The sequence below is a fragment of the Carassius gibelio genome, chromosome A18 (assembly GCF_023724105.1).
Source record: "Carassius gibelio isolate Cgi1373 ecotype wild population from Czech Republic chromosome A18, carGib1.2-hapl.c, whole genome shotgun sequence".
Lineage (NCBI taxonomy): Eukaryota > Metazoa > Chordata > Actinopteri > Cypriniformes > Cyprinidae > Carassius > Carassius gibelio.
The window spans coordinates 10,813,000-10,837,596 of record NC_068388.1 but is presented as its reverse complement, the minus strand read 5'-3'; the positions used below and the strand labels follow the sequence as shown (position 1 = coordinate 10,837,596).

The 24,597-nt window shown below is 38.4% G+C and overlaps 2 protein-coding genes across 9 annotated transcripts in view; both read right to left on the bottom strand.

Annotated features, from left to right (window-relative positions):
• Positions 1–1,744: 1,744 nt before the first annotated feature.
• LOC127933993 (transcriptional repressor CTCF) lies at positions 1,745–11,153 on the bottom strand. Of its 5 annotated transcripts, none has more exons than XM_052531140.1 (12): positions 10,985–11,153; positions 6,668–7,204; positions 6,236–6,575; positions 5,953–6,123; positions 5,716–5,849; positions 5,513–5,633; positions 5,267–5,416; positions 4,982–5,142; positions 4,692–4,874; positions 4,478–4,616; positions 4,083–4,295; positions 1,745–3,664 (listed from the first exon to the last, which is right to left on the bottom strand). In XM_052531140.1, exons 2-12 carry the CDS (start codon positions 7,193–7,195, stop codon positions 3,438–3,440), a joined length of 2,367 nt encoding a protein of 788 aa, XP_052387100.1. In that variant the 5' UTR covers positions 7,196–7,204; positions 10,985–11,153; the 3' UTR covers positions 1,745–3,437. The 5 variants fall into 5 exon arrangements, with proteins under 5 accessions (XP_052387100.1, XP_052387102.1, XP_052387101.1 ...); XM_052531142.1 differs by having other exon boundaries at positions 1,745–3,661; XM_052531141.1 differs by lacking the exon at positions 10,985–11,153 and adding an exon at positions 9,930–10,884.
• Positions 11,154–11,846: 693 nt separating this feature from the next.
• LOC127934275 (rho family-interacting cell polarization regulator 1) overlaps positions 11,847–24,597 on the bottom strand; it is a 299,157-nt gene continuing 286,406 nt past the window's right edge. For all 4 annotated transcript variants that reach the window (XM_052531549.1, XM_052531548.1, XM_052531547.1 and 1 more), the window contains exons 13-22: positions 21,241–22,206; positions 19,543–19,679; positions 17,635–17,791; positions 17,245–17,380; positions 16,910–17,071; positions 16,481–16,639; positions 15,538–15,734; positions 13,939–14,022; positions 13,636–13,726; positions 11,847–13,281 (exon numbers count right to left, since the gene is read on the bottom strand). In XM_052531549.1, coding sequence (XP_052387509.1) covers positions 13,184–13,281; positions 13,636–13,726; positions 13,939–14,022; positions 15,538–15,734; positions 16,481–16,639; positions 16,910–17,071; positions 17,245–17,380; positions 17,635–17,791; positions 19,543–19,679; positions 21,241–22,206 — 2,187 coding nt within the window. In that variant the 3' untranslated portion in view covers positions 11,847–13,183. The remainder of the gene's footprint in view (positions 13,282–13,635; positions 13,727–13,938; positions 14,023–15,537; positions 15,735–16,480; positions 16,640–16,909; positions 17,072–17,244; positions 17,381–17,634; positions 17,792–19,542; positions 19,680–21,240; positions 22,207–24,597) is intronic.

The window sequence follows — 24,597 nt, the reverse complement described above, 5'->3', positions numbered from 1 at the left end:
AATTAAGGCCAAAAAGTTATATCTTGGTTTCATCAGACCAGAGAATCCTTCAGGTGTTTTTTAGCAAACTCCATGGGGGCTTTCATGTGTCTTGCACTGAGGAGAGGTTCTTCTTTACCTCTATCACCAAGGCTCTTCTCCCCCGATAGATCATTTTGGCCAGACAGCCAGCTCTAGGAAGGGTTCTGGTCATCCCAAACGTCTTCCATTTAAGGATTATGGAGGCCACTGTGCTCTTAGGAACCTTAAGAGCAGCAGAACATGTTTTGTAACCTTGGCCAGATCTGTGCCTTGCCACAATTCTGTCTCTGAGCTCTTCAGGCAGTTCCTTTGACCTCATGATTCTCATTTGCTCTGACATGCACTGTGAGCTGTAAGGTCTTATATAAACAGGTGTGTGGCTTTCCTGATTAAGTCCAATAAGTATAATGAAACATCGCTGGACTCAAATGAAGGTGTAGAACCATCTCAAGGATGATCAGAAGAAATGTAAATATTTGAGTGTCACAGCAAAGGGTCTGAATACTTGGGACCATGTGATATTTCAGTTTTTCTTTTTTAATAAATCTGCAAAAATGTCAACAATTCTGTGTTTTTCTGTCAATATGGGGTGCTGTGTACATTAATCAGGGGAAAAAAAGAACTTAAATGATTTTAGCAAATGGCTGCAATAAAACAGAGTGAAAAGGGGGTCTGAATACTTTCCATACCCACTGTATATGGTGCTGAAATAAATATAAAATATGTATTATCTATTTGGAAATAAATGTAAGAGGCTGACATACCAAAACTCTGCTCTCTGCTCGCCCCTTGCACTGGCTGAGATGCACCAAGCTCATGAACTGAACCCTCTGTGGCTTCAAATACTCAGTTAAGCATTCTAGAAATCAAGCACAAATAAACATTTTTGCAGAACTGCACATTACATTACTTAAAAAAAACTGTACTGACAGAGTAGGGATTGTATAAAGAGCTACAGACACTTATCTCACAGAATAAACAAGCCTACAAGTAATAATTGTATCATATTTTAGTAGCATGTTCCGAAAGTATTGTATAAGCATCTTACCTTTGAGACAAAATGGGACATCTGTCTGCACCGCCATAATGTTGGTGGCAACAAGGTGAAGACAGGCCGGCACTGGCAGCTCTCATGTAAGTTTGTGACACACTCTTGTAAAACACACATCCTGCTGCTTTATGATTCATTCTTATGGGGGAAGCCACAGTTTGAGAGTACAGGTCTGAGACAGGATGTGATCTGAACAAAATGAATAGCATCCTATTACAGTTACTTCGTAATGTGCAGTTTCACACATACATTAATTTCATCCACAATGCAAGTATATCAGTGTTTGCAAATCAGGTTAATATTTAAAGCTTCAGTCAGTAGTACACCTGATAATGACAACACGTATTGTCTGACCAATTGAAATGATGCAGAGATTTTGGAGTCGTACTTGTGGCTAGATGCTAAAGAAAATAAAAACGCTAAATTAGACTATCTATCTATCTATCTATCTATCTATCTCACACACCCTAAAGATTGTTTTACATTTTAAAACTTAATCTGTACTCATTAAAGCAAAAGAACCATGTAAAAATTTAAATGACAAACAAGATTCATTATTTTCACCTTTGTAACTAGGTAAAGAATGAAAGTCTGTGTTTCAAATAGCATATAATTGTATCAAATTCCTGTCGAAATGTCACATAACTGAAAAAAAGAGGAGAAAACAGACACTGACAATATTTGTTTTTTTATTAGCTGTACAGCAATACATTCTCCACACCATCTTACCTCATTTGACCTCTATACCCCACCCAGCCATAATAAATGTCTTTATAAGGTTGGTTTTCTGACCATTGTAAAATTCACACAGTACAGCTAGGCTTACAAGAAAAAAAAAAGAAAAAAAAAGAAAAAACCTTTACCTATATTTTTAAGAGCTTAAAAAAAGAAAGCAATTTAAATGCAACTACATGTTGGAGGAAAACTTCATTTTGATTTAGAAAAACAAATATTCTGAAATAAGGACATTGCTCTTTTGAACAAGTGACAAACTTTTTACAAATAACCCATCCAAGCTCCCCCCTCTAGAAAGAGTTCATATCAAAATAGCTTCCTCGAACACTTGTATTAAACTTTTTTTTTTAATTAAATGTGATCTGAACAAACCTACTGTAAACTTTAAGTCTCTTTTCAAAATCCCATGAAACTATTAACTCAGGTCACTTGGAGCTTAATATTAGGGGTGGTTGTTGGGAACACGACCACATCAAAACGGATCCTAATGATTGGGGACGTGCATGTCGCTGTACCTGCCCAGTTCTGTCCCTTTTCCTCCTTTTACAAAAGCTAGAAAAAATAAAAATCAAACATGGAAGCCTATTCATCAGGTGGTACAATATTAAAGCCACTCTTTCGTCGCCTTTAAGCAGTGGTAAAAAGATGACGCAACCCCTCCCTATCAAGCAAGTTGAGCAGACCAAATGCAACAATTAAAGCTACAGAAGGACAGAAAGAATGGGGGTTAGTTATACAGCCGACATGATTCTTCAGGCTTTTATTTTTTTCCCCCACAAGTAATTTGAAAGCCTTCAGTGGCATGTTTCCAAACAACTACTGTTAATAGCCATTGCGCCCTAGCATTCAACGTCATCAATTCACTAGAAAAAGATTAAAATCTTCATAAAACAGAAAATTAAAATTATTTACAAGCAATACTAGCCAAGATTACCTTTTTTGTACAACTTTATCAACCGCAGGTTTTTTTTTTTTATATATATAAATGGATGGATGTAATCGTCCCTGGCTTTATAATCAGATGGCTACATTTCTACGCTCTAACATTATCAACTGTGAGCAGTGAAAGAGCACATGAGGAACAAACAGAATAAAAGTCATCAGAAATCTCAAACATTGAAAGGATTTTCTTGGACAGGCGGGGTAAAATAAAACCCATTTCTACAGCAGTGACGGAGAATCTATATTTCAAAGCTTTGCCAGGCACAAAATGATAATTTCTCTATTGCCATGGTAATCGAAATAAGTAAAGACGGCAGGTTAGCTGGGTAAAGAAAACTAGAAATGCATGTATTATATACCACATAATGTCGGAGATATTCCTGCTCTCAAAAAAATCATCTTGCCTCTCCACATACAATGTACACAGCAAAAAGAAATCCGCAGTTGAACTACTGGTATGATAAAAACATTAGAAAAGCGCAGTTTTGTGATCGTAATGAAAAGATCAGATGTAAGAAACTTCAGGACGTTCAGAATTTGGGGGAGGACACAGTGCTGTATTAAAGGAGGTGAAGAAAGAAATGTGAGCATGTGTAGGTATATCTATATATAATCAAGGGACAAATATGGGGATGTGCATTTATGCAAGCATTTGTGATCAGCCTGTGGATGTACACGTATCCCCAGATCACCGGTCCATCATGCTAAGGATCATTTCAGGAGTAAGATCACCATTCGGCGCAGCTTCAGGGATGTCTAGCTGCACTGTTTCTACACCAGCCTCGACAGCCTCCACTTCCTCCACTACCGGCTGGGCAGCTGAAGCTGCATCCATGCCCTCAGGCTCCTTCTTCACAATGATGTTCTCAATGGCCCCTGTGCTTTCATCCTCCACCTGGATAATGGCAGCAGCTGCTAGAAGCAGAGAGAATCATTAAGTTAAACAGTTAAAAGAGACTTTGAATGGTTTCTCTTAATACTAGGGCCCTACGATTTCTGCGATGCGGAAAACGTGGACGAATCACGGAGTCCAGTCACAAAAACGGAATTCACAGTTTAAAAAAAAAGTCAAATTTAAATATGAATCCCGAATGTTCTGAACCTCTGTTAATGAATGGCGCAGATGCACAGTTTTATTTATTACACACTGACTGAAGCATGTGTGATACTTACGGTGTTTTCAGCATCATGCTTTTTGATTAATTAACCTTTGATAACTATTAAAAAGGAGTAGAAAAAAAAAAATCCAGAAAAATTACACCAGAAAAAATAAAAATAAAAATAAATAATAAAATTCATAGGGCCCTATAATATGCATCAGCGCACAAGTTACCTGTGGTGGTTTTGGCGACAGACTTGGTAGGAGAAGCCTTGGCTGCATTCTTTGGGGGTCTGCCACGTTTCCTCTTGACAGGAGGTTCGGCTGGCGCAGGGATGGGAATGCTGGGTGGAGCCTGTTCCACATCCATCTGGTCAATGTCATCATCAAATAGGTCATCATCTTCCTCTTCATCAATGTCATCAAGGTCAGGTTCACCATGCTCATCTAAGGTATTCAGGTCACAGCGTTAAAACTCTCTTAAAATGGTCATGATTTATATTATTGGCCCCACATCCAGCCCAACAGTTTAGATAATCACGTTCTTATTGACAGATTTCGTGCAGGTGTTTGTTCAACTTCTAATACAACCACCAACATAATAGCAAAACCATAGCCAAGCTACTCACCACTATCATCATCATCATCATCCTTTCTAGATCGCATTTTCCTTTTTCGGCCTCCACGGCCCCTTTTGGGAGGAGCTCCATTCTCTCCATCACCAGAATCCATACCATTGCAGTTCTCTGCATGTCTGGCCATGGTATTCTGTTAAAAACACACAATTTGTTACTGTATCCAGCAGCACCCTGAAATACCTCAAACTTCTTTAATATACCATACCCTGCGAGTGAAGGTCTTGCCGCACTTGGTGCATACAAAGGATGTGGGTACAAAATTGGGGTCGTGATAGCGCCGAAAGTGCATGTCCAGCAGCTGTTTCTGTCTGAAAGTTTTCTCACACTGGCTGCAGGCATATGGCTTCTCCCCAGTATGGGTGCGCTTGTGCATGACCATGTGACGCTCCTGACAGCAAGAACACAACAGTAAATATAAAGCAGAGTTCCCTACAAGGTGATAAATAAATGCTTACAAAATTTAATCTGGAGAGAATTTAGCATGAGCTGTCTAACCTGACGGCATGCATAATCACACTGATCACACTTGAAGCGTTTCTCATTTTTGTGGGACTTCTGATGCTGGATGAGCGCATAGCGCTCATGGAAAACTGCATCACAATAACGGCACTTCCTGCCCTGCTCAATGTAGGAATGCTGCTTACGGAGATGCACACCTGAAAGGGACACAGCACATGTGTAAACATCAATACACCACAAGTATGTTACAAGTGGTCATTGCTACTAAAAAGCACACCAGTAACAACTATAAAATGTTAATGCTGAACATTGTAGTTTTACCAAGATCACTCTTGCGGGCAATAACGGTGTCGCAGTGGGGGCAGTGAAACTTTGCCACATTTTCTGTGTGTTTCTGCAGTATGTGCATCTTCATGGTACCACTCTGAGTAAAACGTGCATGACAGATATAGCACTCATAGGGCTTCTCTCCTATAGGACAGATTAAAAAAAAAAAACATCCCAATATTCACATCAATTCCATTTCTTGAACCAATTTAGTTCACAATCTGAGAAAGTGCTGCTGACCTGAGTGGGTCCTCATGTGTCTCTTCAGCTTATAGGTATCTCTGCTGGCATAACTGCAGAGACTGCACTGGAACGGACGCTCTCCAGTGTGGGAGCGAATGTGGCGCTTTAGCTTGCTAACCTGTTTAGTTTAAAGACTTAGGTCAAAATGGAAGCAATTTTCCATGAAAGAAAAAAAATCAACATGATACTCTCAGACCAACCTCTACACTGGCATAGTCACACATGGAGCACTTGAATGGTTTCTCATGAGTGTGCTTGTAGCGTCGGTGTCGCACCAGTTCTCCACTGGTGACGAAGGCCATGTCGCAGTCAGTGCACTTATGTGGTCTGGTGCCTGTGAGAGAGAAAAAAATAAAAATAAAAATAATAAAATAGTCTTTCATTTTCTAATTCACTCTAGAAAGCCTATTAATTCTAATGCACTCGAGATCATGTACCTGTGTGGGTGTTGAGGTGGTTCCTCAGCAACGTCACAGTCCTGAAGGCTCGTCCACAAAGATGGCACTTGTGAGGCCTCTCATCCGTGTGGCTCTTCATGTGGCGGTCCAGATTGGAACGGCGAGGGCAAGTGTAACTGCACAGCTCACACTGGAATGTCTTTTTAACACCTACACACACAGACAATGATTTAGACCCAGCACTGATACAGATCTGATACAGACACTATACTATAACATCATGCAAGTGTCTATTCACTCGGTGTGTATCACACTTTCTTACCTTTCTTCTTAATTTTGGTTGGTTTTGGCGGTTTCATGTTACCCACAACTTTCTCAGCATTGACTTCAGAGAGCAGTCCCTCTTGCTGTTCCTCCTCAAAGTCATACACAGACACGTCCATGTCTTTATCACCCTCGGTGTTATAACGCAGCTTGCTTTTCTTAGTCTTCTTGGCCTTTTTAACAGGGGGTGTGTAGTCTGGATCTTTGGACCAGTTTGGGTCTTCATTTTGGGCTTCAACCATATCCTCCTCCTCCTGCTGTGGAGGCTGATTATCTTGGGCCTGGAGCTCATCTTGCTCCACAGTTTCCACTTCTCCATTTGCACCCACTTTGACCACCTGTAGAAGATATATCATTTAGATTCACCAGAAAGTCACAGCACTCTGAATTTAAAAGGTGTAGTCTGATCAGAACATAAAAGATGACCAACCTGGAAGCCTTCAGGCAATGGCAGGGTGTGACAGATGACCGGCTCCCCATCTTTAGGCATGGCAGTGGCATCCACCAGCGTCCCCTGCAGCTCTTCCACAGTAGCGGCAGTGACAGGCACAGCTGAAACGGGCACCTGCACCAGCTGCAGCTCTCCCAAGCCCAACTGCTGCTCTTCCATGTTCACCACCTGTAAGGTGATGATCTGAGTATCATCGACAGTGGTGACCGTGGCTTCATGAGCGGCACCAGCCACACCAAGAGGTGCACCGACAGCAGCCTCCATGACTTCTGTTTTCATCTGGAGCAGGGCAGGGTCCAGGGAGTCCATCACCATCATCTCCACGCTGCTGTTGACAGCTTCCACCACAGGCTCTCCTTCAGCCTGGGCTTGCTCTAACACAGCAGCCTGCAGCAATTCAGCACCCACTTCCTCATCTTCTCGTCGCCTTTGGTACGTCTTACATTCCTTGGCCTTGAAAGCATCCCCTGCATCTTCCACCACTGCCTCAGTCGGTCCCCCTTCCATGGGTAATACCTACACAGATTAAAAGTAACAAAGTTATAATGCAGCATTATATGTAGGATGCTAAAGTTAGTTACCTGACAGCAAACTGGACTTTTTTTGTTTACTTGCTTATACCAAGGAGGCCTGCTATCAGCCTTGCAAATGGTGAACAATAGAGTTGATTTGGCATTTCCATAGACATCAAGACTTCTGTGTTTGTATAGCATACTGTGAGTTTACCTGTACCAAAAATGAATACTTCATCTCTCTACACCTGTGCCTTCACCACTTTCTGCCTCCGATGAATGAACTATCTGTCTCAACTTTGCTTCTTACTATCTAGCTCAACCTGTTGGGATGCAAACAAATCATGTCATCAATGTTTTTGATTTAATATATATATATATATATATATATATATAATAAAAGACACACACACTTAAATGTATTATTCAGGCTAAGCATTAACATTCACAAACTACTGTCGACTATTTTTAACAGAAAAGAATGCAATGAGCTCATATTCATGACTTTATAAGTTGGAAATAGGAAGTTCACGATAGCACATGAAGACAGCAGAGAAGCGCTCTCACTCAACACAGTGGAGTGAATTTTTTGTTAACTTTGTGGTTTATTATTTTGAGTTATATGGGACGCGATAACACACGTCCCTCTCTGAAATTATTGCTTTGCAGATCTATCACTTTTGCCACTCAATCATGCAGCACATATCGGAAGATCTGCACTCCGGAGCGGTTAGTGCTCACACTCAATGATCTATACAGGCGCTGGTAAAATAATTCGAATATCATCAAAAAGTTAATTTCACTAATTCCATTCAAAAAGTAAAACTTGTATATTACATTCATTCATTACACACAGACTGATAAATTTAAAATGTTTATTTCTTTTAATTTTGATGATTATTAGGGCTGGGATAAACGATTATTTTTTCGATGCATCGATTAATCTAACAATTAATTTTTTCAGACCGATTCCATTTCGATCATCTCCCCTTTAATTGACTACTAACAATTTATACATGATGATTTACATATCTGAATGAAAAAAACCATGAATTCCTTAACATTGCAATATATGTTTATTGCTCTTAAAATGACAAAATAAAAGACTAACTAAGAATGCATTACTTTGCACTTGTATAGAGATAGTATTCAATAAAACCTTGAAAACACATAGCTTACTGAAACAAGCTTACTGAACACATAGGGCCTAGCTTACTGAAATAAGTTATTCTTTCAGATGAAAATAAAAACAACTTGATGTCGAACATCAAGTAAAAGTCGTGATCTGGCTCGGCGTTCATCTTCAGTTCTCTCTTCACATCAGTTCAGTCAGTGTACTGTTTGAGTGCATGTATCACTCCAGGATATTGGTTTGTTTTAACTCGGAGGGAGTGTCAGCCACATTAAAAAAAGTGAACAGCTTAAGTCATTTGTGGATTAATGCGTATTGGAGACGCGAACCATTTAAAATGATTCAGTTCGATTTGGCGAACTGATTAAAAAAAGATCCGGTTACATCAAATGATTCATTGGCGAACCGGATATGACAAACTGCTTTGTTTTTAACTCTCTCACAACAGACACGGAAGAGAAGACAATGCTGAATAAAGTTGTAGTTTTTGCTATTTTTGGACCAAAATGTATTTTCGATGCTTAAAAGATTCTAACTGTCCCTCTGATGTCACATGGACTACTTTGATGATGTTTTTCTTACCTTTCTGGACATGGACACAGAGGGACTGAGAGCTCTCTGACTAAATATAAAATATATAAAACTGTGTTCCGAAGATAAATGGAGGTCTTACTGGTTTTGAGTTATTAATGACAAATTAGATTTTTGGGTGAACTAAGTAATATTAAAATTTTCTGAGATACTGAATTTGGGATTTTCCTTAGTTGTCAGTTATAATCATTAAAATTAGAAGAAATAAACATTTGAAAAATATCAGTCTGTGTGTAATGAATGAATATAATATACAAGTTTCACTTTTTGAATGGAATTAGTGAAATAAATCTACTTTTGGATGATATTCTAATTATATGACCAGCACTTGTAGTTAATCAATTATTCACAACATATACTCTTCATAAAATCTAACATTAAAACGGTTTTTTGGCATTGCACTGAATGTTTTGAAACTCATATTACCACACCATGAGAAGGTTAAATTATCAAGTATCTAAGAGCAATAAACACACTTTTCTGCAGCACCACACTGTTTTCCAAGTGGCATTTAATGATGTCACAGACTGCCTAAAATGACTCTTATTTTACTTGAAAATTTAAAATTAACGTTACTTGAAAATGCCAAGACAAATATTTTTAACTTGGCATTTTATATTTATTTAGCCAATTAGCTGAATGACAATTTTACACTGTGGAACATTATCTCTCCCCATATTTAGACATATTGCCACTAAAAGTTATTTGAAATATGAAAGAAGCCAATTTACTTGCATTTAAGATGTGTTTTATGAATTTCAAAATGACTAAATGTAATTTGATGCGGACACAAAAATGGGTCTTTGACCCATATATTATATAAACAACCTCGGCAAACTTGCAAAACTTGACTTTCATTGTACCAAACCACATTTTGAACTCTTGATTCGGCGCCAGAAAGCATCATCTGAACTGGTTCGTGTCTACTTCCTTATGATCGTGCGCATTTGACCACCAAGCCATCTAAACCGACAAAACAATACAAACGTATCCACTATTCATTTACCTTCACACGTTTTAAAACACCCTTATGATTTTCCACAGCAAGAGGGCATTCTGAGATGGTTAATCGTATTTTTGTACCACTACCAGTCGGGTTGTAGAGGGAGCTCTCCACAGTTTTTATCCCTTCTGTCGTTTGTTGCTTGAGGTTAGTCTTTCTATAAGAGTGAGCGGTCGCACGGAGATCGACGACCGGGGCGATTTAGCGGTGTTCTCAGGCGATAAACTCCGGGATTCTGGGCTCGGTGGCGGGACTCGCTCTTACTTCTCGAAAATGGCCATCGATATCATTTAGCAACGACATCTTCCTCGTTTGATTTTAATCTGCGCAATACGCTAGCAACGGCGGCAGAACTCATGCTAAAACACCAAATAGACATTGAATGCTTATTTATTTACAATTAAACAACCGATCATATTTGATTCCAGGAGAAGTAACGTTAAAGACCAAAGAGCGAAGTCAGGCCGCAGTAATGGGACTTTATTATCGCTGAACCGGGTCAATGTTTCATTGACTCGGGTTTGAATTTAACTGCTCGAGGAGGGGCGCGAACACAGCAATAGGCGCGACCTGGAATCTGTTTTACGGCTTACAAATAGCATATATTAAGCTTAAAACCTCGCGGATTTGACGTTTGTGGATTTAGTTGCTTTTCTTCACACTGTTTGGGTGTGGCAGGGTTTGAAATTGGTTAACTTTGGGAAGCATATTAGCTGGTTAGCTAAGTGCGCGTGCAGAAACGGCGGGTTTCTAAAGACAGGAAACAAAGAGAAGAAACAGAAAATGGACGCCTGGCCTAAAGACTGAAGCAAACATCCTGTCCTAAAATAATAGCATCTTTGTAAAATGCTGCCTGATATAGCATCAATAGTGCATAATAATCGGGCTGAAGCCCGAACTTCTGGGTTATAAATGTTTTTTGCTAAATTTTCGATAACGATAGAGGGAGACAAACACCCCCCGCCAGCCGCCTGGACTGGGAGCCCCATCGTGACACCTAGAGGCCGATTAAAGCTCCTGCAAAACTCCCCCCTTTCGAAAAAGTAGTGCTGTTTTACCTGCGTTTGGTGATTTACTCTCGCGTTGAATTCGATAGAAAGCCCAGGGTTTGTTCTTCCTTCAGTACGAGACGGAGTAAAACTGCGTCCTTCACCTCCGGCGGTTTTAATCCTCTCCCGCTTTTGCAGAGTAGGCTCCGCACAAAATGGCGGCCTCGAGCTGCTGTTGCGCATGCGCGTCAGGCAGGGGGGCGGTGGCGTGGGGGAGGGCTGTAAACACAAGCAGTGCGCGGATTGGCCGTGTGGGGCGCTACTTTTGAATTACGGATGTGGGCCTTCCTTTTTTTCTTTTTTTTTTAATACAAGAGAGCATCGAGTCAAATGTGTATACATTTTATGTGTATACATATTATGTTAACATTGCAGCATATGATCCTCTAATAATAATATAAGAATTTATTAGAAGATACTATGTTAGTTTAACAGCCCGAAGTGGAAATATAAGGTGGAAAGATAGTGAGAGCCTGTTTTTTATATGTGTGTGTGTGTATATGTGTATGTATATATATATATATATATATATATATATATATATATATATATATATATATATAAACGTATGTAGCTGTTTGTGTGTGCGTTTGATAACAAATCTTACAAGTTTCATATACATATACATTATACATACATATATGTGTGTGTGTGTGTTTGTAAAATCATGTAGGAAGCCATTTTGACCAATACACTACACTAGTCCTGTGTTATGTAATACTGCTTTTTTCCTTGATAATGACCATTTGAGCATGCATACATTAGTTTGGAAATGCTTTGGTTACGTAATTCCCTTATTTTAACATTTTCTTTGTGACAAAGTACAAATAACAGACATTAAATTTGTTAATAAATTAACATGTCGCCCAAGTTTTAGTGTCCATAATTTTAATGGTTTCCTTTACAGTTGATGCCAGCAATATCCTTGTCAGACAATATACATTTAGAGTAAATAAAAAAAAAAAAATCAATAGTAAATCACTTCTTTAATGCTGCACAATCTGTAGATAATAATGAAAAATATATTTAAATCTGTTCTGCAGTTTATGATCCTAAACCACAGTCTTGAGTTTTAAATAAAGTCTATCTAATTCTCTTGCTCCCCATACTACTTTGAGGCACTTATACACTGAAGAGGCGTTCTTTGTCATATTTAAGTCTGGAACAGCTTGAACTAGAAAATAATGTTATGTAAAATGATGAACAAACGGTCTCTGGTTCCAACTCCGAGCCTTTCCGTCTAGCAGCACTGGAGAAATGCAAGGATGAGTCGAACATGATCTATGGCCATTCTACAGATCAAAAGCATGGAAAGGTTGTCAGAACCTATCGCAAAAGGCAATATTCACCACAGTTTACAGCTTTCACTTATAATAATGATGAAATCTTGATAAAAAATGGACAGCTTCACCACTTTTACAGCAGATTTTACAATGCCAGTGGCTTAAATGTGAAGTGTTTGGTGAATCAAATCAGATCTGCATTGGCTATTGAGCATTTAAACAAAATGACAACACAAAACATTTTTACTTCCGATGGAATATAGATATATATTCTGTATCAATAAAGCATATGACAGTATGGAATGGCACTGTTACTATGGCAACAAGGTCCCTCCCTATGAAAGTTTGGGATTAATGAGGAAGTAATTTCAAAGAGACCCCCTCAGCTTCCAGAATGTATTCTCCAATCACTGTGTACACACACAAGCACTCTTCACAAAGTGGACAATCAGATTCTCCATGTATTCTGCAGGTAGTCACTGCCCAATAAAGTGAAAAAACACTTAATATCAATATCAGTCATCACTTGTATTGCTGATCAGGGTCCAGCTTCATTTAACGAATGATGAAGGCAACACCGTTGGGCCGAGTCTTAAGGCAGTAAAATATTCTTTATAAACCCATTGCCACCTATGTATTTTACCTAATCACTTCACAGTAGTTCATCTCAGGCCATATCCAAAATATTAATAACATACAGATCGACATACAAGTCCCCTTGTCAAATGAGTGTATAACATCTGTCCTATCTTTGAGGACAGTGCTGACACTCTATCTGCAAGAGTGTGATTAAGCTGATTTGTCATTAAAACGGTTTGATAGTTTTTAAGTGTGCATTTATCGTTTGTAATTGGCATAATCATGACGGTGAGGATACTGAAACACATGTACATTATTTTCGACAAGTATCGCTCAGTTGATTGTGTCAGAAAGCCGTACTGGCCATGCTGCCCGGCACAAAAAGCCGGGGCAATCCATCTTGTGAGGACTCAAGGTGTCGAAGGGCCATCTTCCCCTCCTCACCTGCAATTAAGACAAAAGAAACACAAATAAGAGACATTATGCTTCTCTCTAAAATGCCAATACCTTTCAGTCCATTCATTTTTATTCATTTAATTAAGAATAATATTTATTTTTTGAAATTTTTTGTTTAGCATTTTGTTTTTGAATTATTTTATACAGACTTTAAATTCAATATAGACATTTTGCAAACTTCTAAAATGTTATAAATTTCCCTGAATCTTTCAGCCATTCTTTTTAAATTCTCTGATCTTTGCCATTTTTACACGGCTCACTGTGGGAACACGCATTCTTTCACTTTCATTACCGATCTTTCCTTCGTGTGTCCATTTCCTCTGGTTTAGTTCAACTGCTTACCTAGCACAAGCAGAGCTTGTTTGGCAGCCTCCCTCACATCCTCCTTATCTGTCCGGCACAGATACACCAGCTGCTCGATGCTCTCTTTGGCCTGTAATGCACAAACACAGACAGCAGGGCTCCTCAAACACTGATGTGTGAAGCTGCATATAACCTGATTTCCACTCAGATTACAAGAGCACATATTACCACCAAGCATTTGATGTTATGCAAGCATATATATACACAGTGTTGTAAAAAAATAAACATCGATTGAGTGGTGCTGGTTTTTCCTAGGCGAGTAGTTTATAAGTTTCAACTGACCTTCAGGCATGCGAGTGATTTACATCCACACACCCGCGTCTCAACACTTTCATCCTCAAGCAACTCTAGACAGCTCACCAATGCCTGAGACAGAACAGAAATGAGAGACATCAAAATCAAATCAACAGTTGCTTTGTTGTGTCCTGTTGCAGCGCAGATGCAGTGTCAGCATGGTTTGTCATACAGTCATACGGTAGCAGATTGAAAAGTAAGTATCTTTCTGCAGTCCAACAGACAGCAGTGCGGTGGTGGCTTGAGTCTGCTGAATGGAGATTTAAACCCTACGTTCTCACCTTATTGGAGAGACTCAATGCTAATTAAATAAACAACAATTTCCCCGTCTTTTACTCTCACAATGAGCTTATCATATTTGTTTGCTACATTAGTAGGGCCCTATGATTTCTGCAATGCAGAAAACATTGACGGAATTGGGGAATCCAGACATAAAAACGGTATTTGCTGTATAACAGAATTTCATGGAATTTGTCTTATTTTTGATGAATAAATAAAAAACAGGTCAGTACACACACAACACACACACACACACACACACATATATATAGACTGAATGCTAAACTGTAAAAAGACTATTTAAATGAAACTGTTCTGCATGTTCATTTGATTAACAGAAAATACACAGAGTTTATAAAATATTGGTAATTATAATTGCTTTATTTTAGATGTTTACATTATGAAAAAGCTGTGCTTCCTGCATAAATCTGCCCCTGTTGGTTTGCCAGTAGCTTGTTTGACCTACACAGTTACCTTGTTTAATTTCATCAGAAGTTATATATATTTTGTTATATTTGTGTTATTTATAATAAGTTAAGTCAAGTTTATTGTTAAGTGCACTGATGTCATACTCATTTTGAATAATAAAGTTTGTTATATACCCTGCCTCCACTACATAGTCCTATGTTTGTCAAATCATTGTAAGTGTTTGCTCACCACATTTGAGTTATCATTACAAAAAAAAGTGTGTTTATGTATATATATTCTGTTTATGTAGGCTATATACTGTAATATATAGTAAATGGGAAGTGTGTCCAAATCTTTGACTATGCTGTACTTTAATAAAGCCTACAAAAATCATTTTTGGCCGATATATCGGTATCTGTCATTTTTTACACCCTAATATCGGTATTTTTAAAGATAAGCTTCAAGTGAGTGTTATTTATTGTAGTATCACTGATATACTATTATAGTTTTATTAATATTTAAAAAAATATATATTATCCGTTTTTATTTTAATTTTAAAGTTTAAGTAATTTTGTTGTGTATTTTATAATACTTGTATTCATTTTTATTTTAAATATATCTATAAATTATGATTATTTAAAAAAAAAATAGTTGTAGTTATTTAGTACTTCAACTAACTTAATGTAAGCTTTTTATATATCAATAGGGAAATTTAGCATTTAAATTGGAAAACTTTGAACACATTTGAAAGATTTTTTTATATATTTTTAAACAGCATGTGATCTCATAGCTTATACTTAAAGTTGCGACATTACTTTTGTAGAAAAGTATTTTGCTTTTATTTGTGTCTATACTTTACTATTATATTTGGAGTTTGTAGAGTTTGCAGGGGGATCTTACCCTCTCTCTATGGCGTGTTTGGTCAGCTAGACTCCTCAGCAGGGAGCTGGCTGCACTGCACACTTTCCCTCTTGGATCCCTCAGCAGCAGACTGACAGCCTGCAGGCCCTCCCTCTTCAGACTGCACTCAGGAGGCTTCTTCAAAGATTTTACCAGAATATCCTGATCTCCAGACTGCAGGCACTGAACTAGCCACACTGCACAAAGAGAAAGAAAGAGAGACATGAGACACTGCTGAGAGAACATTAGGCGGGGGAGGACTGGAAAGATGCACCATGATACCACAATGACTCAGTAGTTGAATGAGGTGATAATAGGGGCCATTTCCAATGATGTGATGATAAACTTTCAGTGTAAACTGGATTTTGCATTCACATTGCATTTCTGCATCTCTTTCAAGTATCAATCACAAACTCAAAAGAAAATGAAAGTAGCTGCATTGTTGGTAAAAGTATGTGTTTTTGCTGCTGAATCCAGTAACACTAATGGTGAGCTATACTTGGTTTTTTAAGGACCTACTTAAAAATATATTGTTCGATTTATGCTTAAAGTGATAATATAAATAATTCTACTGTTCTTCAGTATTTTAAAATATTTTCTTATGCACACCAAGTATGCATTTCATTTATTACAATTTAAAACAACTGTATTCTATTTTTATATATTTACAACAGCCATTACTCTCGACTTAAGTGTCACACGTTTTTTCAGAAATCAGTCTAATATGCTGATTTGGTCCTCTAGAAACATTTTGTCATCTTCTGATGACTAGAAAGTAAAAAATAGCATCTATTTGAGACATTACTATCACTTTTTGATTAATTTAGTTTGTCCTTTATTGACAAACATATGATTTGATGAAGTGAATGCATGACTTCCGGTCTGTTTGTCACCACAAACAGCTTTCCATGTGAACAGCCCATTATATGGCACTTAAATATACCTTCTTCAGCCAGCTCAGGAATGTGTGTGTCCAAGTCATTCACCCCCTCTGCTTCCAGGTAGCTCCAAAACTGGAAGAGGGTGAGAGTCTCTTTGGACACACCTCCTGCACGCCTGGGTCGCTTCCTCTCCAGGATCCGCTCCAGCAGACGCAGAAACACTAACACACAGACACACACACACACACACACACACACACAAGTTCAGGGTCACAGAGGGTCAAAGAAAATCTGATTTAGTCTACCAAAATGTACACACCCGGGGCCATCAGAAACAATGATTAGCAGGATATTAAATCCTTCCCGGAGATGAAAAACAGGAAGTTATGGTTAAGGTTGTAATTTATATGTTGATTAATGGATTGTACAGAAACCAATCTCCCAATAACTAATTTACAGTGTTCGTGCATGAATACACAACACACACACACCTGTGTCTGTGAAACCGGCTCCTCTCTCAGGGAGTTTGCTGGCGTAAGTGTCGCTGAGGGCCTGTAAGAAGGCCTCTGTGGAGGAGCTGTAGATGCTGCAGCCATCCGTGCACTGCCGCCATAGCAACACAGCCCCTTGGCACTGATCTAACTGAGGAACAACTGCTCCGACATACAAAGAGAATGTGGGAAATAGAAGTGGTTGTGATGAAAAACTTGCAAAGAAATTAGCTCCAAGTAAGATACAATTTAAACACCACAGAAACCAAACTGATGTATAGTCAACAGAACTAAAGCATTATAACAGTTAAAATACTACAATCAGTGAGACTCACCCTCCTCTGGCTGGATGACTTCGCCCCTCGAGTCCTTCACAACCCATCGAATGAGCTCAAGAACTCTCGCTTCCCGGAGAAGACGGTCCAGAGCGTACATCTCCCCACAGCGCAGGGGCCCGAATGTGCCTAACCTCTGTTTTCAAACAACGAAACACAGAGTATGAATAGACATGCTCAGACATTATTATTATTATTATTTATTAAAGAGTTTTTGAAGTTTTATAGTTTTAACATTATTTTTTTATAATACTTCTGTTGGTTATAATGTATTTACACGTATTAATTGAATTCTACACACATTCTCATTATTTCATGTGGTTCCCCTATATATGGGACTAAATGTCCATATCTACTGTAGTACTATTATACAACTGTACAGTAGCTGACCAGCAGCTGCGAGCTGCAGTTCTTCAGATGAACCAGCAGGGTGTGATCTAGAGTCGGGCAGCCTGTGCTGATAGGGCCGGAGGAAGTATCCCAACATCGTGCTTCACAGCCCTCATCCTCTCCTGCGCTCTCCACAGCCGCTGGGTGCTCCTCTGCGCTGTATCCATCACAACACACATGTAAACAAACACACGTCAGAAAATGGCAACACAATACACAATACAGGTGCTGGTCATATAATTAGAATATAATCAAAAAATTGATTTCAAAAAGTGAAACTTGTATATTATATTCATTCATTACACACAGACTGATATATGTCAAATGTTGATTTCTTTTAATTTTGATTATTTTAACTGACAACTAAGGAAAATCCCAAATGCGGTATCTCAGAAAACTTGAATATTAAAGTATAAAATATAAAAGTATGAGCACGTACAGCACTCAATACTTAGTTGGAGCTCCTTTTGCCTGAATTACTGCAGCAATGTGGTGTGGCATGGAGTCGATCAGTCTGTGGCACTGCTCAGGTGTTATGAGAGCCCAGGTTGCTCTGATAGTGGCCTCTAGCTCTTCTGCATTGTTGGGTCTGGCATATCACATCTTCCTCTTCACAATACCCCAAAGATTTTCTATGGGGTTAAGGTCAGGCGGGTTTGCTGGCCAATTAATAACAGGGATAAAATGGTCCTTAAACCAGGTACTGGTAGCTTTGGAACTGTGTGCTGGGGCCAAGTCCTGTTTGAAAATGAAATCTGCATCTCCATAAAGTGCCCAAAACTTCCTGGTATACGGCTGTGTTGACCTTGGACCTCAGAAAACACAGTGGACCAACACCAGAAGATGACATGGCACCCCAAACCATCACTGACTGTGGAAACTTTACACTGGACCTCAAGCAACATGGCTTGTGTGCCTCTCCTCTCTTCCTCCAGACTCTGCAAGCCTGATATCCAAAGGAAATGCAAAATTTACTTTCATCAGAACCTTACTTTGGACCACTCAGCAGCAGTCCAGTCCTTTTTGTCTTTAGATGCTTCTTACGCTGTCTGTTGTTCAAGAGTGGCTTGACACAAGGGAATGCAACAGCTGAAACCCATGTCTTGCATACGTCTGTGAGAAGTGGTTCTTGAAGCACTGACTCCAGCTGCAGGCCACTTTGTAAATCTCCCCCACATTTTTGAATGGGTTTTGTTCCACAATTCTCTCCAGGGTGCGGTTATCCCTATCGTTTATACACTTTTTCTTCCCTTCGCCTCTCTATTAATGTGTTTGGACACAGAGCTCTGTGAACAGCCAGCCTCTTTTGGAATGACCTTTTGTGTCTTGTCTCCTTGTGCAAGGTGACAATGGTCGTCTTTTGGACAACTGTCAAGTCAGCGGCCTTCCCCATTATTGTGTAGCCTACAGAACTAGACTGAGAGACCATTTAAAGGCCTGTGTTTTGAGTTAATTAACTGGTTAGATTGTGGCACCAGGTGTCTTCAATATTGAACCTTTTCACAATATTCAAATTTTCTGAGATACTGAATTTGCGATTTTCCTTAGTTGTCAGTTATAATCATCAAAATTAAAAGAAATAAACATTTGAAATATATCAGTCTGTGTGTTATGAATGAATGTAATATACAAGTTTCACTTTTTGAATGGAATTAGTGAAATCAACTTTTTGATGATAGTCTAATTATATGACCAGCACCACCTGTATATTCTGAAAAATTTAAAGAGTTGGCATTGAACATTGATAAAGTTGTGAAATCAGTCACTGAAACTAACGATTGTCCAAGTCACTAGGTGGCAGTAGTGTAACATAACATTATAACCAAAACCTTGGTTGAACCTGATTTCTTTATGTGCTATAAAATATCATCTGACTGCAGAAAGGTGAAACATTTCTCAAGTTCTGACCTGTCTGTCTCACACGGTCTCTCACCATCCTCCTCATCTTCCTCTTCCTCCAGGTCTGATGTATTAAGGAAGTCAAAGCTCTCTAGAGCCGTCTCAACCGTCAAACTGACACTGGAGGACCGACTACGACTCCGTACCTGCAGATACAAAAAAAATAAAAAAAAAAAACCTATCAATCTCTTTAGTCTAAATAATAACAAATGAAAAACTCTTGATTTTAAAGTATATAATGTATCAAACAGTCATTAAAACCTCGGTTTAAATTATTAGCTAAAAGAAACCCCACAATTTAAGGCTTAAAGTTAATGTTCAACTAACGTATGTTGTTAAATTATATTAACATCAATTACCACATAAAACTTTTTTGACTTGTAAAAACAAGCAAAATTCACATTCACAGTGATGGAATCCAGTGGAAGTCTTTTGGGATAAGACTTCACACCGGAATAAGTGTTGATAATTGTGCAAGTGTGCAATATAATCTTTCTTCAAATATGCACATTTCTAATATTGAACTCTTGTGAATACATTAAACAAAACAAAATGCAATAGTGCAAAAGTTGTTATTAAAAACTGAGGAACAATTATATCTGTTAACTCAAACATGACACAGACACTGTCAGTGACTTATAAAACCTGGAACATCAATAGGGCCAATTCTGGAAAAAGACACATTGTGTTAATTCTATGACTAAGCTAAGTTTTGCCAGGAAAACTTCTCTGTATACACAGGATGAAGTGGTTAATAGTGAATGCAAAGGTCACATCTTTGATGAACTCCATTGTTCCACTGATGAAGACCAAAGACTCTGGACCCAAACCCGGATCTGAGACATTGATGGTTATCATCGTGAGTAGCTTGGATACGAGCAATACCCAAATGATTCTGTGACCAAAACACTGAGAATCTAAGTCTGCTAGGAAAGGTTACACCCTAAGTCCTCACAGTTTAATGCAGCGTTTTCTTCACTTCCAACCTCTCTGAAGGCATACTGATTCTCAAAGACACAACAAATGGGTCAAATTAAATACTAAAACATTTGGTGTTAAAAGTAATTCACATATTTACCATATTTATTTATGGTTTATAAACAGTCATTCATAAATATATCTACATCTATCTCTATCTATCTATCTATCTATCTATCTATCTATCTATCTATCTATCTATCTATCTATCTTTCTTTCCATCTGTCCATCTATCTGTCCATCTGTCTCTGAAACTCTTTAAAGGATTTTCATATTATTTATTACAATAATAAAAAAAAAACCTTCACCAAAATTACTTACATAAATAATTTTTTATAATATATGCCACTAATTCATAAATAATGTTTTTGAGGTTTTTATTTCTGCTGCTTTAGTTGGTTGCATCGCATGACATTTTTTCCTTTCAAATATTATGTAGCAGTTTCAAATATTAATTTATCTATCGAAGTAATAAGAAAGAACTAAGACTAACTACAATACAGGTTTCTTTTCAAGAATTTCAGACGGTTTTTCTTCTTCACCCTGACATTTTCAACTAGATGCAACTTTATAAATTAAAAGTATAAAAGGACATTTTAATGCAGATATTCAAAACACACTCTTCAAAGAAGAACAGTTTTGAAATAACCTGAATTGCATTTTTATACATATATTGGTTTATTTTTATTTTACTGACACTAAACCACAACAATAAGTTTCAGCACTTACTGTTAGCGCCTCCTCCAACAGCTTCAGCTCTTGCTCTAGGACCTGTAGTTCTGGGAACTGGCCTCTGTAGTCATCAAGGGAGGACAAAACAGCACCAAGGGCCTCCTCCAAACCACTGTCTGCTGATTGTCCCTCCAAATCATCCATGGGTCCAGTGTCTACTAAAGAACAAGACTTCTCTGCCAGCAGGTCGTCCGTTTGTGTCTTTGTGAGGTGTGGCTCATGAGAGGAATCAGTCCTAGGATCTTCGGAGTCCATCTGCTGGGACAAAGCATTAGCATTGGGGAAAGAGTCTTTGTCTCCACAGGTGGGCCTAGACGTGAGCTCTGGAGCTTTCTCAGAGTCACAAGCTGTGGTTTCTGCAGGAGAGCTCCTTTCTGAACAGTTCGGTGGCTCTGCGGGACAGGATGGCTCACTCGTGGAGGGATCAGGACTGGGGCAGATCTCCTGAGTGTCTGGTATTACAAAACATAGTTCTGCACGGTGGGGCTTATCCATGTCAATGTCACTTACAAATACTGAAGAGACCACTGAAGTCACTTCACTGGACTCCAAAGATTCCCCAGTCAGTCTATCTGTCAAAACACCATCTGCACTGATCTCGCTGATGTGGCTAAGGGAGCGGGAATAGCGGGGATGGCCATTGGGCACTTCATGTTTCACGGGAGCCTCAGTGGTGACTGTTATGGTGGCTGTTGGTTTCTTCAGATCTTCCTCCTCTTCTTCCCCCTCCTCGTCCTCTTCTTTCTGTTTGGCCAGGCGGGTGGGAGTAGAGGTCGCAGATTCACGGGTTGCAAATGAGATTTCAATGGCAGGAGGAGCAGTTTGTACCTCAGGCTGTACTAAGTTTTTGTGTGCATGGCGCATTCCCATGGAAAGCTGGGGACTGGAGGAATCGTCAGAGGATTCGGAGGAGTTTGACCACGCTGTTCCGTTCTCCAGCTCCTCTTGTCTCCTCAACATATTCTAGTGCAGAAGAAAGAGATTATAAGGATATAAATGATTATAAATACTAAATAATTTATGTAAAGACCCTTTCACATGACCCACAGTAATGTTCCTCAAATCATCAAACCCTTTGGAGCAAAGCTGGAACAGTGTTTAAGTTTCAAAAAGGAACTAAATACTCTGAGTTCAATGGACAAAGAAAATGACATTCACTACCATTCAAAAGTTTGGGGTGGGTAATGTTTTTAAAAGTTCTTGACAGAAGTCTCTTATTCCAGCTATGCCTACTTATGCATTTATGTGATTAATAAAATAAATAAAACAAAAAAAAGTAATATCATTAAAAATAATAATGAATTAACCCATCTATTTTGATCAGTTTTAAAATGTAATTTATTTCTGTGATGAAAAAGCCGAACTTTAACAAACACAAAAATGGACACTGAAATCATTGTGAAATTTGTAAAAAAAAAAAAAAAAAAAAAATCATAATAATAATAATAATATTTTTTTTAAACAAGTATTTTATGCAAACAATGGCTACATTTATTTGATCATAAAAATGGTAAAACCAATTAAATTAAAATGCTCTTTTCTATTTTAATATATTTGAACATGTAATTTATTCCTGTAATAGCAAATAATTTTCAGCAGCCGTTACTCCAATCTTCTGCCACATGATCCTTCAGAAATCATTCTAATATGCTGATTTGATGCTCAAGAAACAATGTCTTATTACAAGCAATGTTAAAAACAAGTTGTGCTGCATAGTATTTTTGTGGAAAATGTATGTATGTATATATATACACATGTATAAATATATAAATTCCTGGAAAAAAGTAAAAAAAATATTTCACAAATATATTATGTAGCAGCGCTGTTTTTCTTTTGATGAATGGCTTATGGCTTGTTGACAAGAGATTTCTGTCTTTCCTTATTCAAGTACTTGACTTGAAGTTTGTAAAATGCTTTGCAAAAATGTCCTTCAAGAATCTTGTATTAAAGCCCTGATGAAGTCATGTGAAAGGCCATCATTTCATACTCTACTATAAAGTCCACAGTGAGAGATATATGCTCAAATAATATCTGAGGACTGTGAGCAGACAACAGGCTAGTTTTAAGAGGGAGAGGAGAAAACAGCGTCACTCAGCATTAGTTTGTATCTTTGTGGAGAGCAGACTGGCATCAGGCCCAGTGAACTAACACACTCCCTGCTCCCTCTAATTAACTTCCCTCACTGGGCTAATGTGAACACCCTTCAAAACAATAACATACTTTACTATTCTTGTCACTCACAGTTGGACAGACAACTAATTACATGCACAAGAATCCTATTTGCTCTATTTAATTAAAGACAACTGACTACAGGACACAGTGGAAACCATCACTACAACAATTATAATTTCCTAGACAGACAGCAGAGACTACTCATTACCAAAAGAACCATACAAAGCTTTTCAGCCTATTACTGACTACTAGCCAAAGCTACACAACTAGGTCTACGAGTCGACCGCACTTACATGGCCGAAAAGCAGAGAGGACCCCAGGCGGACCGAGGTGACATCACTGCATGAGCAGCTCTGAGTCAGTTTCTCTGCAAGCGTGTCTCTGAACACATCCAGTAAGGACCAGCGCTGTTTGGACATCATGTTTCGTGGAGCTGTCTGCACGCAGTCAGCGGGAAGGCATGAGAGTTTTGGAGTGGGCTACAGCTACATCACTTCTGGTCTATGGTAATCTGACCTAGCAAGTTATGAGCTTTTCAGACATCCATTTCATCTAATTCATCAGAGCTGACCTGAAATGGAGCCATCATATGCTACCATGACCTTGTGAGATTAAGATGCTTCTGAGAAATGACTACTATTTAATCTATGTGGAGCCTATTGTGCTCATTTAAATCTTAAAAGAGTCTGCAGAACTGCGCGATCTCCATTAGGACAAAAGGAGAGAGATCTGTGGTATATCGACATTATGGTGGTGTGCACTTAGCAGAAACATATTAACCTGTTAACTGTCACCCCGTCCCGTATACGGGACGCCTACGTTGACTATACTATAATTACAATCAAACTGAATGTAATCTTGACAAACTATATATCGTTGGAAAGGTCTAAGACTCCCAAATATATATTTTACCGATATTTTTTGTAAAGAATTATGTAGGAAAAGTAATAGATTAATTTATGACAAGACTGCACCCTCAGAAATCTACATTACAAAAAGAGTTTGACCTTTGTTTAAAAAAAAAAAAAAAAAGACTTCCTCGTTGCCTTTTTCACATTTCTTTGACATTCTTATTCTGGTGTGAAGTGATTTCTTTTATCACATTTTAGAAATCATCAGAAGTTATTCATCACTTGAAATCTCTTGAAAAGGTTACCAATCAAATCCACAAATTTGTGCAAT